The sequence below is a fragment of the Leptonotus elevatus genome, chromosome 7, assembly GCF_054856555.1.
Source record: "Leptonotus elevatus isolate MCC_2025b chromosome 7, RoL_Lele_1.0, whole genome shotgun sequence".
Classification (NCBI taxonomy): Eukaryota; Metazoa; Chordata; class Actinopteri; order Syngnathiformes; family Syngnathidae; genus Leptonotus; species Leptonotus elevatus.
The window spans coordinates 20555237-20573614 of NC_141245.1; the positions used below are offsets into that span (position 1 = coordinate 20555237).

Genomic DNA, 18378 nt, shown 5'->3' on the forward strand with positions numbered 1-18378 from the left:
ACAAATTAAACTAAACGATATGTAACACAACAGCATGGTGAGTAGAAAAAAAAATAAATAAACATGGACACACTGCTCGATTGTGTAATTTTTTGCCGCATGCGTGACTAAATGAACATCACACAGAGAGAATTCAGAGCGTGCACAAATGTGACATGCCAAATGTCAATCCAGATTCAAAACATGTTTTTGTTTAATACGCTGGGAAATCTTAAGAAAATCTGTAAAACAGCCTTTGGGATTTCTGCTGCCCACATTCAAACGTCGTCGGAAACATTTTTTAAGATGAAAACAATCTCATCATCGCAGCTATGTTTTCCTGCCATACTTTGCCCAATGGAGCATGAAAGTAAATGTATCACAGAAAGAAAAAGAGAAGCAACTAAAAAAAAACAACTCCACATCATACTGCTTGTGTTTTAGCCTTAGGAATGATTTAAGACCAGACTGTCAAGCGAGCTTATCATTTGGCTGCCTGAGTAGCGCACGCAAGGACCTTGGAAAAGTGAGCAACTCCCAGAGCGTTCCACAAGTCTCCCTGGGAAAGACGGCAGGTTTTCGAGGATGCCGAGACACTTCAGGGCCGCTTCCGCTTTTTTGCCATCTTTGGGCCCCATCCATGTCTTTTTTAGATTAGTTCTTTGTTTTTTCTCTGCCTGTCTGATTTGATAGTCATATTTTTTTAAAGGCACACGTGATGTTTCGGAAACGCATAAAGCACAATGACATTTTTGTTCACTCAACCCTGAATCCATTTTAGATCCAAACGGCCATAAAAGACACAAATGTTAATATTACAAAATCCAAATAAAACTTGCGGTCTGCTAGATACCCCAAAACCAAGACAGCACCAATAATAGATGTCCATAACGTGGTGGTAACGATATAACCATCTAACACTAAAATGGAAAGGTCTGATGTTTTTTTTGGAAGAACATAACAATTTTATGAAAGACCGTGTGCCTTGGAAACCCGCGGCAATGCAAATAGCTATTACAGGGTCCGCCAGCAAAAAAATTCTCAAATAGGCAATCACTCCTCTCCTATATTGATTTAGCTGCAATATTGCCTCTACACGTCAAATACATTAGAATATTTCTGCTCGGTTATTTTCTTATTCTCAAGCACAGCAGGGCCATGGAAATATATTTTTGTGACACACAGTCATCCATTTTCAAAGCCACTAATCCTCATTATGCTCACAGGTAGAGCTGCAACGGTCAACAGATTAATAGACAACTACAGTAAATTCTGGACTATAAGGCGCACCCCAACTGGAAGCCGCATTTGTGTTAATGTGACCGCATCAATGGTTCCCGCTCCTTTTTTTTCTCCGACGCTAATATAGGACTTTGGATGCAGCATGTGTGACGTGTTCGCTGCATGCCGAGCCAACATATCCTATTAGCCCTTGAATGCTCTGAACCAATGAAAAAAATAAACAACAATAATTGGCTAGTAAATAGTTATCCCTAAAAAAAAAAAAAAACATTGAAAAATTTATTTGTATATGATTATTTGATTGAATAATGGCTACAGTAGTAGTATAGAGACAGCGCGACTGAAGACTCAAGTGAACTGCCAATTGGTGCGAACATGAGTGACGATTAGGGCTGCACGATATTGGAAAATCACGCAATATAGTTGCTGAATATAGTGATATTGATATTATTGCGATATTTAACATGTACCTAAAGAAATTACATTTTTATTATCTATTGAAACAAATATTTTTTTCCATGCAGCAAAATAAGCAAACTCAATATAATCTTGTTTAATTAGTTGTAATTACCTCTCGATAATGTTGAACTATTGGATTGCGGTGGACATTTTAGTTCATGGCTGACTGGTCAAATTCAGATAAAAGCATAAACTTCCATATGAAACTTATTTCATTTCTTTGCGATACGCATATTACATGTTCCAATATCGCAATATCGATACTTTTCCGCTATTTTGTGCAGCCCTAGTGTCGATGGTTTTTGCTCATGTGAGCCCTGCGATTGACGGGTGACCAGTCCAGGGTGTACACCTCACCTCTCACCCAAAAGGCAGGCTCTAAAAGCAACCAGGAAATTGAAAATGAAAACCTTAGCTCCCTGTCAGAGGTGAAAAAACAAGACACAATTCAAATAAAATGTGACTCACAGGCTTGACTTTATCCTGCTCATGGTTATTATGCACATACAGTAAGGTGAAGGCCAAAATAAAAGTCACTTGTTGTCTTTTGCCACTTGAAAAGAACAGTATGGGGGTTTATTTCCACGGCTGCCAGAGGAACAGATGGACGTAAAGAGGAACAGAAGGAAACAGAGGTGACAAGTTGTCTTGCTTCAGAGAAGAAAGCTGAAGTTTGATTTAAAGAGAAAAAAAACAAGACACTGCAAAAGCGGTTAGGGGTAGCAGTCTTTTGAAAGCTACTGCATTGCCATCTGTGCATTTCCAGCTCCCTCCCACATCCTCAAAACAGGCATGCAAGGTGAACTGAAAACTAAAAAAAATAAAAAGTGACAAACTCGAAGCAGGTGAAGTTTTTGAATGGCTGTTTTCAAATGGGCAAGTTTACTGCACCAGCTTGTGATTTGTCCCATCACAACAAGCTTGCCAAGTGTTAAGGACAGCATCAGTGCAGCTGAGCTCACCTCTTGTCGCCTTGGCTTGTCTCACTCGCCACACGGTCTTGGGGATTTCAAAGTTGTAGTTTGCAGGTAAGGCTTTCATGGCTTCCTGCAACTCAGGATCCTGCAGGATTTCATCTGGAATCTGATTGGCGACCCGCCGAGGTCCTCGCACTAAAGAACGTTTCATTACAAGAACAGTCAATCTGGTGAAAAAAAAACCCAAAATGTGTCTCACGTTTCATGTATGAGCTTACAAACCCTAGCCACTAATAAAATCTTTCATTATTTTCACCTGATTATCCGTATGCTCAAAGTTAAAGAATGGTTATTGCTGTTTCTGATAAGCCGGCTGCTGCCGTTTTGTTCACATCAAATGCTCTGTGTGTCTTTCCATCTGTTCACTGAGCAGTTATTGTTAATTGCCTGCGTGTTTAATTGACTTCAGAAAGATGTGTAGCCCAATGCATGAAAAGCACAGTTTAAAAAACAAAAAAAGTTATTGATCCCCGAGGTAATCTTTGTGTGCAGCAGCCTCAATTAGTCATACCAAAAAGAATAAACACACACCCACAGTATACACGCAATAGGTACGAACAGGTTTCTAGTTAAAAAAAAATATATATATATATATATATGTAGAATGGTGGCTGGCTCTTTGCCGAGCAATGTGAAACGCCTATAAAAAAAAATAAAAATAAAAATAAAAATAAAAAAAGCACGTCTCCGTAGCGTTCCTAAAGGGACGATCAAAACTCTTTAATGCGTCTGTTGAATGACAGAGCACGGTGTGGGGGAGGGTGACTACCGATCGCATGTTGTTTCCATTAGGAACGCCATTCTACGTCACTACGCACTGGATGAATTGCGACGCAAATAATGGCGACGTACGTCCAAATAAAGTTTCTACAAAATGTATTCAACTGGAAATGATTTTTGAAAAATTAATCTCAATGTTATGTTAGTAACACGCAAATAGATAATATAGAGCAAACTTGTCATGACAGTCGGGGTTTCTTTTAATTTTAAAGGTTCGAAGTGTTATATTACACAATGCAAAGTTTTGAGTTTGTGTGGTGGAGTGAAAAAGAGAACTACAAACACACGATTGCTGGGATTCCACAAATTTTTTTATTACTTATTATTATGATGAATTTGTTTTAATTTATTCAAACTGCTATTTATTAAGCAGTTTGTGGTGCACCTACTTGTTTACGGGAACAGTGACAACAGCGACTTGTAATGTCTTACATCGGGCGTTTTGCGTGGAAGTGAAATATTTGTTGTTCATTTTAATACTTGACGAGGTTGGTTTATATATTATATTGTATACTACCCTGAGATGGGATGGTTTAATTTGTGACTTTATGTGCAAATAGTGGAATTAAGGAGCTACTTTTATTTTGATATGTCACACTGACACACTGTGAAAATGATTTTATTGACCGTTTAAGATTTGTATTTGGTTACTACACTATAGTGGCATTTCTGTAATTTTATATTTTATATTTAAGCCTGTTTATTCAACACAGGAAATTAAAATTGCATTTGTTTTTGTCATTACTTTGTGCTATTTAAAAAAAAAAAAAGCTGTTTATTTGGTTTCACAGCAAGACAACTGAGACATTTTGGACGTAGAGCTTTTTTTCTTAACTACAACAGCATCAGCAGATGCTCCAAATGACAAGAACTCGGGAACTAAAACAAATCGTGACTTTGAGACATTCCTATTTTGTTTATTTCTACATGGTTTGAAACCAAAGTGCGACGTTAAAATCCGCCGAGTTTCCTTTTTGTCAATGTTTCGTCAACAAAAGCTATTTCGGAGCGCTTAGAACTAGATGCCAGCCCACGCTCATATGTGTCTCCAGCGGTATACTCGTCTTTTAAAAAGAAACAGTTATTCACAATTACCTGCCAGATACATTTGAAACACTCCGGAGTAGAATGTTTACAATGCGTTACGTCACGCATCGGTTTTGCGTAAACTCCGTCGTCTACATACGAGGCACTTCAAACACCCTAAACATGCATCTGTCATTCGTGTTATTGATGTCAAAAGAAAAACTTGGCAATTACCTGCTGGGGGCTTTTTGACAGGAGCAAGCTGCACGTCACACGTGGGCGCCGCCATGTTTTCTCTACACTCCAAACAGGAAACAGCCAGGCCAAAGCAATCGATGACACGGCATCGGATTGGACTGAGTCGAGCACCGATGAGCAGTAGCGGCCAGCGAAGAGAAAATCTACGGATTGAATAAACAACGGTTACCCTAATTCATCAGCATTACCATATTAATTTAGCTGTAAATATACAATATATAAAACAAATATTGCTTCTAATAACCAATCATCCCATATTCCAAATCCGATCGATTTGATATTGCTTTTGGAAAAGTTTTCTTGCTGTTTCCGTGGCACCTAAGTGTCTTTCTTGGTGTCTTATTATCGCTCTGCTGAAGTTGAAATATAGTTTTGCGCCACGCATGAGTGTGTTTGCCTGCTGGTGTGTCTGTCTGGCTCTCTCCGGTGAGAGAGGCTGTGCCCGGAGGAGGAGGGGAGGAGGGGAGGAGGCGGAGGAGGAGGAGGGGAGGAGGTGGCACAACATCACTTTCTCCCTCCTTGAGCGCCACGGCGTGCTGCGCTAATGCACCGCACAGACCACAGACTTCTGCACACACAACGTCTAACTGTTATCAGAGTATGTTTTTAATTTTATTTTATTTTAAGGATGCATCCATGGAATTTGGCTGCCTTTTACTCCAACAATTAATTATTCATTTTTGGAGGGAGATGCAGTTGGAGCGACTCTGACTGGTCGGAAGGAGGATTGATTTGATTTATTTTTTACATTTTTTTTTTTTAATTTGGAGAAGCATTCAGTCACCAAAGCTCTTCCCAGGAGTTATCAGCATTGTTTCTGACGCAAGGGATTTCTGCGCGTTTCGCGATGGTCGCCACCCGGTGTCAAAGCTGCCAATGTTGAACTCTGCGGAAAAATAACAACACTTGCACAACGGGAGTGACAATTAAGTGACTCTTAGAGGAGAAAAAAAAACAAGGAGGGTCTCCGGATCAACTTCCAAAAGTCTGGAATATTTGAATCGATGATTTCCAGCGGACAGAGCAGCAGATTCACTTAATCGGCAACATGTTCAAAAGGGGTGAGTGGCATTTAACTTTTAATGAGCATATTTGCTTATTTCATGTCCGGATCGTGCTAAATGCCTGACGCACACGTGCAAACGCGTGCAGTCGATGCGTGTTCATTTTCATTTTGCAAGTGACGCTGTCCAGTGTCCTGCCTGCCTGGCTCGGATCGAGTGCAATATTCATGTGTATGCACGACAATATGAGCTTGTTGTAACACAACCGATGCCGCACTGCAGTTTATATGACTTGTGGCCGGATCGCAAGGCTTAAGAATTGTTCTTATCGTGATTATTATTGGGCTTGATGGTCCACAAGGTTTGTCACCTCCCCGCGGCCACACACGAAATGTTGGGCCAAGACCTCATATGTGACCAAGCCCAACCAAAACAATACTTTGATATCAAGTTTCTGTGGGGTATAAAAATATGCCTTACCTTGAATTGTTTTATTTTTTTGGGGGCAAGTGTTTGTCGAGTCACTTAAAGGGCTTGTCTGCAGAAGATGGATGACAGCAGCAAAACATTAATACTCATGTCCTCTCATCTGTCTATCGGTCACTGGAATCCATTCTGATGCTAAACAAAAAGGGAATGAATTCAACGAGACCCCCCCCCCCCACTTGAGGAATCATTGCACAACTACAGGCGACCACTAGCTGAGTTATTTTCAAAATATTCCAACCTTATGCTGTAAGCAGTATACAAATGCAAAATTAATTATGCAGATTTCATTGAGGTCATACTAAAAGTAGCTACAGCATAATAAGCTTTTAAGCTGTTTCTCCCCTTGTAATTTTAATAATGAAGGGATAGCCTCATATCGAAAACAGAAAACCACATGTGAATCCTTCCTTGTTTGTGACCTTGGTGCGCAGGTTCAAGCTAAAAAGCTCACCTCGCGATTTAGCACGACAACATGGCTGACAACCGAAGCGTGTTGTTGACTATACAGTCAATGCCGCTTACTTGCCGTTGGGAGAAGTGACGCCACTGGCGGCCATCTTACGTTGACATTCCCTAACTTGAATACATGGATTTCTCTGCGGGGTTATCGCGTTATTATTATTATTTTTTGCCTCTCAGGCGAAAATTCATTTGTGTATGACGCTTAGTTGTACCAATAAGTCTGGAAGAAGCACTACATGTCCATTTCATTGCTAAGAAAGATAATAACAAAGATTCGGTTGCATCATGTTGTCAGAGCCATCGACAACTAAGTGAAAGTAAAGCCCATCAGGGAAAAAAAACTGCTGCGAAATGTAAACCACATTTTTATGAGTCACAATATTGAGATACCAATTGTCACTAAAAGTGGCAACGTAAGATGGCTGCCCACGAGCTTTAGCCGCGAGGGCCCTATTGACAGTCCAGTCATGTATAAGTCTGTGGTTGACTAGCATGAGGGTAGAATATATAGTATAGTATACAATAGTGTGTAGAACCTCGCAACAACAACAAAAAAACAAGTCATATCAAATTCTTGACACATAGTGGATATTCACATTCAGACGTGATACCTTGCAATGAATGTCAAGATGCTGTTAGGAGTTGTCTCAGCGCCTTTTATGTATCCATACAATCTAGGGCGTTAGAAAAAAATCGATTCGGCAATATATCGCGATATTACAGCGCGCAATTCTCGAATCGATTCGATATGCGATTTTTAAACATCAATTTTTGGGGGGAATATTCAACAAAACGTCTTACTTAGGGTTAGGATTCACACATTAAGCTTGGAAGAATGTTATATTAATGGAACATTAAGCCTTAATATTTGATTTCAGTGCTGTTCAAACATCATACAAACCTTACAGTGTGCATGTACAAGTTTACTGATGAGTATTTTCTAAATTTGAGTAAAAAAAAAAATCGCAATAATCAATTTATAGATTCATATCGGGATGAATCGAATCGAATCGTGACCTATGAATCGTGATACGAATCGAATCGCCGGGTACGAGGCAATTCACAGCCCTAATACAATCCATCCTGATTCTTGTTACTTAACACGAGCAAACACGGGGCAGAAACGATCTTCTGACATGCACCAATCGCCAGCCGCAGAATTGACAACTCGCCTGCCACGTCGGGTGAATTATGCAAAGAGTCGTCTGAGGAGTCGTTATAAATGCTCATTATAGCATCGCCACAACAACGCATCTGCTGGTGGCCTTTTACAGACAGCGCCGTCTCTTCTCTCCGCCGCGGGTCACGCTGGCACCGGAACACTGTACAGATAGATACCACTGCTCGCTGCTTTAAGTCTGCTTTGTCAGACCCAATCTGTTTTGGATGCACGTGTGTGTAGTGTGCCTCAGGGGCGGCGAGAGAAACAGCCTGTTTTCCTTTGCCATCACATCGATTATTGCCGTTCCAAGAGTCGAGATGAAACACACCGCGGCGATGAGTGCTTATAGCCGGAACAGCTCGGAGGGGAGGACCATTGTCGGAAAAACTGCCTTTTGACAGCTTAGCGCAAGAAGTGCTGCCATATCGTTTAAAAAGAAGCGGCACAAGGTTCCGAATTGTCTGCCGGAACCGACGTGAGTCACGATGCATATATAGGAACGCGCTCTTTCTCTTTGGAGTTTGATGCGCAAGCAAGCATGCATGCATGCATGTCCTGCTTGCGTGCGTCATACTAATGGTCACGCTGTTAAAAAAAAACTATCATGGGGGCGTGAACATGCCCCGCAACAGTCATTCATTTCACATTTGACTGGCTGGAGTTGGAAGCAGGGGTGGTTGCATCGCGGGAGCAAAAATATTCCAACGTTTTTGACATCAATTTGATCGGCCGATATTTTGCTCTGCGTTTAATGCAAAATCAGTGATCAGCTGTAATATCTTAAAGGGATACTTGACTCATTGAGCCGTTTTCAGCAGCAAAAAGTCAATATTTTGTCCAGAACTAATTTGGTAACTTAATTATTTTTTATGTACAATTAATACCTTAAATAAAAAAAAATTGTCCACTTGCTGTCAACTGAAGATCACCTGTGCTGAGGAAGTAGGTAACGACCAATCATGGCTCAGTTTGCTGACCAAAACCAGAAAACAGGTGAGCCGTGATTGGTCGTTACCTACTTCCTCAACACAGTTGATGTCATATTCATTGTTTTTAACGTTATTAATTATACAAGAAATATAATGAAATGATCAAATTCTTTCTGGACAAAATATTCACTTTTTACTGCTGAAAATGCCTCAAAGAGTCAAGTATCCTTTTAATTAGCCTGATCGATCAATGACGTCATTAATTGGCTCCGCGAAATGAGACATTACATGTTATAGTCAATGTTTATCAGTGTTTTTCTTTGAAGATTTTTGGGGGATTTATTTGTCCCCCCTCCACCCCTAATCTTTTCTTTTTAATTCATTCACTGCCATTGACGGCTATAAACGTCAAAAAATCATTTGAACTATTTCTATTATAACCTAGAATGTTTTTTATTGTACATTTAGAACAGATATAACATTTGACTAGTGAAGTCATGCGATTAATTATGATTATAATTATAAATATAATCGCCTGACGCCTTCTAATCTTTTCTTTAAAAAAAAAAAAGAAGAAAAAGATTATTAAAAATTAGGGGGCGTCAGGTGATTACAATTTTTAATTGTAACTAATCGCGTGACTTCACTCGTTAACTCACGATTTGAAAAAGATAAAAGATTATTGAAAATTAGGGGCGTCAGGTGATTACAATTTGTAATCTTAATTAATCGCATGACTTCACTAGTTAACTCACGATTAATCACAAATTTTATATCCGTTATAAATTTATTGTTAACAAAAGTGGAACAAAAATGTAGAAATAATTCAAATGAATTTTGGATGTCTAGAGCCGTCAATGGCAGTGAATGAGTTCATTGAATTGCAATCGCAACATTCAAAATCACAATAAGATTATTTTTGAAAATCGTTCAGCCCTACCGTTTTATGCCATCGCTGGATGCAGGAAGGGGCAAAAAAAAAAAAATCCCACTTAATTTGAGACAAATAAATTTGAGGAGAATTCACTCTCGTGCCAAAAACGCAAGCGTACTGCAGCATGTCTTGAGTCGGCGGCGAGGCAGAGATGTGTCAGCTTTGGCAGGAACATCGAACAAGTTGTGTGATGAATTTGAATGACTTTGCACCTAGAATAACACATTGCAGGGAGACTGGTTAATGCATGAGGGCCCAGCGCTGCCCTGTGACACATCCACCATTCACAGACGCATACATTGGAAGGGAAAAAAATGAATGTCTTCGATGATTCATGCGTGGCGGCGGCGCTCAGTGTGACTTTTCATGGAGGCTGGTTGTGGCTAATTGTCATGGTAATCAAGTGGAAGAAGTCGATTCTGCCTTCACATGACGTCGGACTGCTCACTGGTTCGTTCACGGCTGTGACAAGGTGGGTGAGATCTCGTACTGGAGCCTTTGGATGCTCTGATTTGGATGTTTTGATTGGTTCCCCTGGGAAACTAATGAAAGTGGAAACAATCAGTTCTACAGTCGAATCAGCGTGACCTTTACAGGCAAATTAATATTACTGGTCAGCAGTCAATTATCCTTCTGTTAGGTCCATTTTTAGCACACTTGATTATCGCGCAAGTATAGAAAGAAGCAAACCAATGTATAATGTACGACTTGTTGTGGTGACAGTGGACAAGATAAAGATCGTCGTCCACTGCTGGAGCTCTCCGTGCAAGACTGCTCAGTCGACCGATGAAAGGCAGTTTTAGGACCGCCCCCCTCATTTGAATAACATTTCGACCTGACCGAGCGTCTGCAGCATTAAATAAATAAATGTGAGAGCAGAGCGTTTTTATTTATAGATTGATATTTAACTCTATTTATTTTAGTTTTTTACATTTATTTATATTTTTTGAATTTATTTGTACTTTTATTTATTTAGGGATATATATATATATATATATATTGTTGTTTTTATTTCCATTTATATATTTTTAATTTATTTTTTGAATAATATTTTTTAGATCAGTATTTATTTTCATTTTTATTCATTTCTTTATTTTTAATTTTGGCAGTTTTGGTCCTCCACACAGTGGTATCTTCCAGCGTTTTCACATTGTTCTCGCTGCTTTTAGAATGACTGTTGCAAAAACAAAAACAAAAAAGCCAAAGAAAAAGCAAAACATGCAGAGTTAATTCCTCCCCTTTTTGAGGTCTCGTGAGGTTTTCGAACTCCAAAGTTTAGCGTGTCGTTGAATCCCGATTCCTTCCACTTCAGGGCTTTTTGACTTCAGAGGTTCCACTGTACAAATATACCTTACACAAGCATGTACTATATATACTGTCTGTATGTACACCTTATAACATGCTCATGAGGGGTTTGCAACCATGCAAGCATGAATGTCGGCCTAACTCCATCAGATCCTTTTCACTACCACACACATTCCTCTTAAGAGCAGCGGTCCGTAAAGAAAGCACATGGGAGGATCTGACAGCAGCGCAAAGTACAAGACGTCCAGCGTTTGTATGTACGGTACCATGCAGCCACACGCTGTAATTCCGGCGACGTGTTCTGTAGGATAAATGGAGGCGAGGTCAGTGAAGGCTTTCGTTCCTGCGAAATGTCCCTTAGCCTTGTGAGAACTGGTCGATAAAGACTGACACAAGTTTAGGAATTCTGTACATCACCAGTTGTGTTAGTGTCTGGATAATATCGGTGCTTAAGAAGTGCAGTCCACGACTTACATATTAACTCATTCACTGCCATTGACGACTGTAGATGTCAAAAATTCATTTGAACTATTTCTATTAGTTTAACATTTTTTCCACTTTTGCTAACAAGAGTACAAAAACCTAGAATTTTTTTTATTGTAAATTTACAACAGATATAAAATTTATGATTAATCGTTAGTTAACTAGTGAAGTCGTGTGATTAGTTACAATTAAAAAAAATTATCACCTGACGGCCCTAATTTAAAAAAAGGGGCGTCAGACGATTAAAATTTGTAATCGTATTTAATCGCATCACTTCAATAGTTGGCCCACGATTAATCACAAATTTAATATCTGTTATAAATGTACAATAAACTTTTTTTTTAGGTTTTCATAAAAAATTAAATGAAAAAAATGTTAAACTAATAGAAATAGTTCACATGAATTGTTGACGTCTATAGTCGTCAATGGCAGTGAATGAGTTAATGATTCATGAAACAAGTTTAAGTGCTAAAGCCACACGTTTGTTTGCATTACTGGTGTAATCGGATTTTTGACTTCCTGATTTACATGCACAACAAAGTTGTTTGGTAGAATTTTGTCAAGTAGTAGTGAAGGCGTAAAATACTTTAAGTCAGTGTTTAGTAAGTTAACTTTGACTGAAGTAAATAAACTGTCCTTCATATTAATACAACAACAACGAAGTGAAGATTGATGGACTGAGGTTCTGTGGCGTAAGCGGATATTTTCACATGTTGATTAATTAAGAAGTAAATCACCAGCCCTATAAGATGGGACGCAGAAAAAGTTTGGGGGCGCGCACCGTTTTGGAATTCTTTGGTATAAAAATAAAACTGGATCCCGACAACATCCGGAATTTTCAACAACCGATAAACGGACCTCAAGCGTCATAGCCCACAATACATCCAATCTGTAGCAAAAAAAACATACTGAATAGACAATATAAACACGTTTGCTGTCAGATCAGAGACGAGTTGCAGTAAACACTAAACCATGCACCAAGCCATAAAAAATATTCACAAACTGAGCTTTTCAGTATTCTACTAATTGGAAATGCATGTGAGCGCTTCTTTGCGTGTGATGAGTGCATTCATAGAATGTATCTCCAAGAAAGACAACAAAGCAGTGTTACAAAAAAACAAAAACTACAGCTATGTCTTGTTGTTATGTCTTTGCAGGCTGCATCGTATGCTTGCCTTCGCCCGTGAATGCTAATTAAATGAGAATTAATTTAGAATTACTCTCTACAATCTCCAGGAATGCAACCTAATTGTAACATAACTACATTTGGTCAAATCAGTCATTTGAGTGCACTGCTTCATAAAGGAGAAAATAGTTCGGGTATATACAGAGTCAAAATATTATTGTCACCATTATTATAATGAACCGAGCACAAGGCGGTCGGTGTGTATTCTTTTAATGACGTAATCACCTCTTTGGGAGACTCAACATGCTTCAAAATGTCTGAAATTGTGTGTCTTTTGAACACTTTTCTCAATGAATGAATAGTTTACCACAAACATGCTTCGAATTAAACAGGAAGTGGGACATTTTGGTTTGAAGCACCCATTTCAGGGCTCATATTTTGACATAGAAATGGGCAATGCTAAAGCTTTTCTTTTTTTTTGCCTATATAATTTTATGCGGGTAAAGCGTGGCGTTAAAGTTTGATGACCATTTCAAGGATTCTGAGACAGAAAAAAAAAGGTTATGTGTTGCTACTTTGTTATTGTGAGGGTCCGTTTTTCTGAAGCCTGTATCCCACTGAGGGATGCTGACACTAGCAAATGTGATTTCATGTTGTGGCTCGTCAGAATTCATTCAAGATTGTGTCGTGAAAAGACTTAACGGTTCTTTTAAAACATGTTAAAAATTTCCTTGTGACAAGAAAGACCTTTAAGAAAGTATAGAGAACCTTAGAGAATCTTTGGAGAACATTTAGGAAATGCTCCGATCTTGACGGAAAGCATTTCTCTTAACAGTCTTAATGGTCTTTCTTGTAACCATTAGAGAACCATTAAGACCTATTTGAGAACGTTTAGGAAACACCGCAACTTTTAACAAACACTGACGTAAAATTGACAATTGGTTAACATCGCAAATGTGTGTCCCTCATTGGGATACGGGTTCCTTGCATCAAGAAAGACCATTAAGATTGTTTAGAGAACCTTAGCGAACCATTAAGACTGATTAGAGAATGTTTAGGAAACGCTGCGACCTTTAACGAACACTGACGTGAAATTGACATTGGTTAGCATTGCAAATGTTTGTCCCTCAGTGGGATACGGGCTTAACGTTGTAATCAGGCCCTTTATAGCTTAGCCAGCTAAGCTATGTATTATAGGGTTAGCATTTTGATTACCATACTAACACCAGCTTAACATAATTTAATTTTCGACTCAAATTTAGCTTTTATTTGGAACAATTTACCTCATTGGAAATTTGGATTGAATGCCCCGAGCACGTCAGGTGGATGCCTGAGGCGAGCGGCCCCCACCGCCCCTTTGCATGCCACTGGGTGTTCTCTCTTCTTCCTTCAGGGTGCAGATATGACTCGCGGACGTCAAATGTTTACGATAACACGGTAAAAGATGGCGGCAATAAAAGCAGCAGGTCTGCGCTCATTAACAAAGGACAAACAGCCGCTTTGCCGGAGAAGCGAAACGCGAGCCCCGAGCAGGCGCGTGATTAAGTGCGATGACACGAATTTGCACGAGAGCAATAAATGTCCATCTGTCATTTAACTATGTTGCAACCTCTCAGCCGCCGCCGAGGCCCAGCGAGCCTCCTATTTAAAGAGAATAGATTCCCGGCTTGTCTAATCCTCTCAGTGTCACTCCATGTCAACTCGCCATTGTCGGACTTGTGTTTCGGACCGGTGACAGAGGGCTCGGAAGAGGGGGATAATGTAGAGAGCAGAGCAAAAATATAAACCCCAAAGCAATCTGCTAAAGCTGTCTATAAGCCGACTGAAAAATGAGAAGCAAATCAGGACGGGCGGGGGGATGCGTTTCCTGTCTTGTTACCAAATGTGTCCGTTTAGAAAGATTAGGCCAATCAAAACAGCCAAGAAAAAGCCAACTGGAGGGAATATGTTCTTGCTCTATAACAAGGAAGCAATGAAAAAGTGTATTGGTAGTCTGAAGATCTCACCTGGTGCGTGTGGCGTCAACAGTAATTTACTGAAGAGCATCTCCCATAATTGGATGTCTGACATTTACTCATGCTCGAGAAAAGAAAAAGAAAAACCACATTGCTATTGCTTACACATGATACACTGTGAGGCCTGGTTGTGCATCACAAACATCGCATTTGCACATAAGAGATTCAAAAGCAAACCACATTTCTTTTGTGACTTGTGGAACCTTTGAGCAAAAGCCATTAAGTGATGCTGCTCAATTACTCACTTTTTTGCTATTTGTCATCTTCCCCTGTAAATATTTTGGGTCTACTTTATATGTGGACAAAGGAAGCACCTGTGTTGTATATGTTCCTTTTTGACCGTCATTTTCTTGCCGCCTCCATCTGCCATTGTTGTGGAAATCATGTGCAAGGCCAGTCATTAGCAGATGATAATGAGGTTATTATTATGATTATTAACTCATTCACTCCCAGCCATTTTCACTGAAGCAACCCCCTCTGCTCCCGACTGTCTTACTGGATTTCGACTGACTTTGCAAGGCCCACAGAATACTGTGTTCTATTGCTATAAAAACATGGAGTCTCTTTTTTTCATCTGGAAAAAAAAGTATATTTGCATCTGTTTTCGTTTTGCCCGCATTAGATTATAGCTAAGTTTCATCATTATTTACAAATCTGTTTAAAACTGTGGGGAAAAGAGCTTTTTGCAACATGGCCCTGGCTGATCTCTTATACTCTACTATGCTGCCAACTGTCGGCCGATTTTTGTAATAACTACCATTGCTTTAAGAGACCTCTTCTGGTCAGAGGCTGCATCAAAGCCTTCTGTGTGCTCTAGCGTAAAAAAAAAAACTAAAATACGTATAAAAACGTTTTTGGGACAATGGCAATATTTAAAATAACTTTGTATACATTTTTGGGAGCAAAAGAGTTCATAATGAATTTCTGATGAAGTGGCTAATTGGAGTTTAAAGGCAAACATCAATGGCGTAGTTGGGAAGTGACCATCCAGAAGTTGACAGGAATCCCAGATGCTATCCTGTTACTCTCCCGCCACCTTTCCCCTTTCTGAGCCGTCCACGGAGACAATGTCTTCTGTGTGCTGAGCAAAGCAATTCAGCTGCACCAGCACCTGGACGTCTGCCCTTTTGCCATTGAAACTTAGTGTCCTCCAGGGCGACGAGTGACATTCCGGAGAGAAAGGAACGCGCGGCACGGTCATCCACGCTGCTCATAATCATCCCAAGTTTTGCCGGGTATTCCGTGAGACATCATCCACGGCGCGTGCCGCCGATTCCGCTTGTTTATCTGGCATCCCATTAATCCCGCACTCCATTCACGTCCGAGTCAGAAGAACTCATTCCGGCGGCCGCTAATTCGCTCCCGAGAGTACGTGCGGATTTATGGAGGATTCCGAAATGAAAGTTTTCCAGTGGGCTGGAAATGAAAACACAGTTGGAGATGTGATGAGGAAAACAACAACACGGGTTCATCTCGGAAGTTGATCTCACTTCACACTATATTATCTCAAGGGTGTGAAATACACTCGGAGGACTGTGGAGGCTCAATTGAGGACCATTTTGAATTAACAATACAAAATACAATACAGAATTGCACTACCGTGAAAGGCGGGGAAAACATTTGCACAGGGTCGACATTGTCCTACAAATATTTACAATATTGTCTTCATCAATAGGCAAGAGTCAAGCAAAGCAAAACATAAGTAAATAGAATGCCAAAGGTGGACTTTGGGAATGAAGAGGTTAACAGAACCGCTGGAATGGCGAGTGCGGGTAGTGGTATGCATGGTGAGCTGAGAGCAAAGATAAAGTGGAGTCTTACCAGTGGCCATCTTAAAAATACAAAATTAGCCTTAAGACAAAAAGGTTAACAGATGATTTGATATATATATATATATATATATATATATATAATTTGTTTTTTAAATCTACCATATTTATAACTCATTCACTCCCAGCCATTTTCACTGAAGCAACCGCCTTCGCTCCAGGCTGTTTTACTGGATTTTGACAGATTTTGCAAGGCCCGCAGAATATTGTGTTCTATTGCTATAAAAACATAGAACCTACCAAAAGAAAGATTAGAGTCTCTTCTTTAAATAGGAAAAAAAAGTATATTTGTATCTGTTTCCGTTTTGCAGCAATTGCCATTAGAATATAGCTAAGTTTCATCAATATTCACATTCCTGCTGAAAACACTTGAGAAAAAGAGCTTGTTGCAAAAATGGCCCTGGCTGATCTCTTACACTCTGTTTCCACCTGCTGGCCGATTTCAGAAGCTGCATCAAAGCCATCTGTATGCTCTTGCATAAAAAACAAACAAACATGTTAACACGTTTTTGGGAGGGGAGGACAAAGTATTAAAAAAACATTTGACACGTTTTGGGGATTAAAAAAAGTCTTTCAAATAAGTCGTGTTCCACTCCTGTCCAGTAGGTGGAGGTAATGCGCATTAGAAAGCGCATCTTTTCCCACCACAGCTCCTCCCACTGGGACCCAATGCCAGCTGTCACGGGGAAAGGAATTCCTCGACCTGCACTTGAATCCCGATCTCAGCCGACTAACGAACGTCAATCAAATCCCTCTCGCTTTGTTCGTGCGTCGCGGGTAATCATCGCCTATCCGCTATCCGAGGTCTCCTCGCAGTCAAAGTGGTCGTCCCCGCTCACACTTTAATGAGCCAGCCTGCTGTCACCTGAGCTCGTAGCATCTGCCGCGTCTTCCGCGCTCGTGCGTCTTCTGCGGCTCACGCCGAGGTTTAGCAGCAATCACGTTCACGGTAATTGCTTAACCTGCATGTTGCGGAATGTTAATATGCAATCCTTTCCAAAAAGTATTGGAACGGAAAGGTCACTTCCTCTGTTTTTGTTGTTCACTGAAGATATTTTGGTTTCAGATCAAAAGATCAATATTGAATATGAGACAATAACTTCAGGAACAGAGCACCTTTTGTTTTTGAAGCCACCCACTTTTCAAGTGAGCAACAGTATTGTAACGGAAATTATTTAATTAATATCAAGTGAATAACATTTAAAATTTTGGTGGCATTCGTCATTTAAAAAGTTTTTTTCCAGGCCTTTACTGCAGCCTCTTTCAGTTCTTGTTTGTGTCTGGGAGTTTCGCCCTTTACTATCCTCTTCCGGTGGTAAAATGCACGCACTATTGGGTTTAGGTCTAAGACCTCCCACTTTTCCGCAGATGAAGTCTTTTGTTGGCAGTGTGTTTCGGCTCATGGTTGCATGAAGAAGCTTTTCTCGATTAGCTTGGATGCATCTTTCTGTAAATTGTCAGACACAATGGTTTCGTGTGTGCGGCCATCATGAGTTACATCATCAATAAAGAATTGGAAAGACGAAACACACGCCGCTCATCAGAAGGTCGGATTGGATTCTACAAAGATTTACAGAAATGAGCCACAAAAGTTTTGGAATCAAGTTTTTGTGGTCTGATGAGACAAAGATAAACCTCTACCAAAGTGATAGAAAGGCCTAAGTATGGAGAAAGAAAGAACGAAAGGATTTTGCAGTCACGATTAGAGAACGGGATTTTTGTCACACGAGTAGAAGTCGTACACTCTAAAAAGATCATTGCTGAACCAATTTAAGATTACAAATTGAATTGTTGACCAACTTTGAAGAATCGCTTCAATTGGCAACACGATTGAATTAAGTTAGTCCAAAGTGAATGTGTTAAATGGAATGAATCATGAGCTCATTAAATTTAATTTATTCACCTGAATTATACGTTAA

General features: G+C 39.9%; 2 protein-coding genes across 3 annotated transcripts in view; one reads left to right on the top strand and one right to left on the bottom strand.

Moving 5' to 3' along the window:
• dph1 (diphthamide biosynthesis 1) overlaps window positions 1-5125 on the bottom strand; it is a 70637-nt gene extending 65512 nt beyond the window's left edge. Inside the window, exons 1-2 of one of the 2 annotated variants that reach the window (XM_086080481.1) lie at window positions 4698-5125; window positions 2643-2824 (exon numbers count right to left, since the gene is read on the bottom strand). In XM_086080481.1, the coding sequence (XP_085936607.1) occupies window positions 2643-2808 (166 nt within the window). In that variant the 5' untranslated portion in view covers window positions 2809-2824; window positions 4698-5125. The remainder of the gene's footprint in view (window positions 1-2642; window positions 2825-4697) is intronic. The other variant, XM_086080480.1, reaches the window with a different exon arrangement.
• A 107-nt stretch (window positions 5126-5232) lies between these two features.
• Window positions 5233-18378, top strand: part of rtn4rl1b (reticulon 4 receptor-like 1b) — a 145763-nt gene continuing 132617 nt past the window's right edge. The window contains exon 1 of the mRNA XM_086080478.1: window positions 5233-5782. Within this exon, the coding sequence (XP_085936604.1) occupies window positions 5770-5782 (13 nt within the window). The 5' untranslated portion in view covers window positions 5233-5769. The remainder of the gene's footprint in view (window positions 5783-18378) is intronic.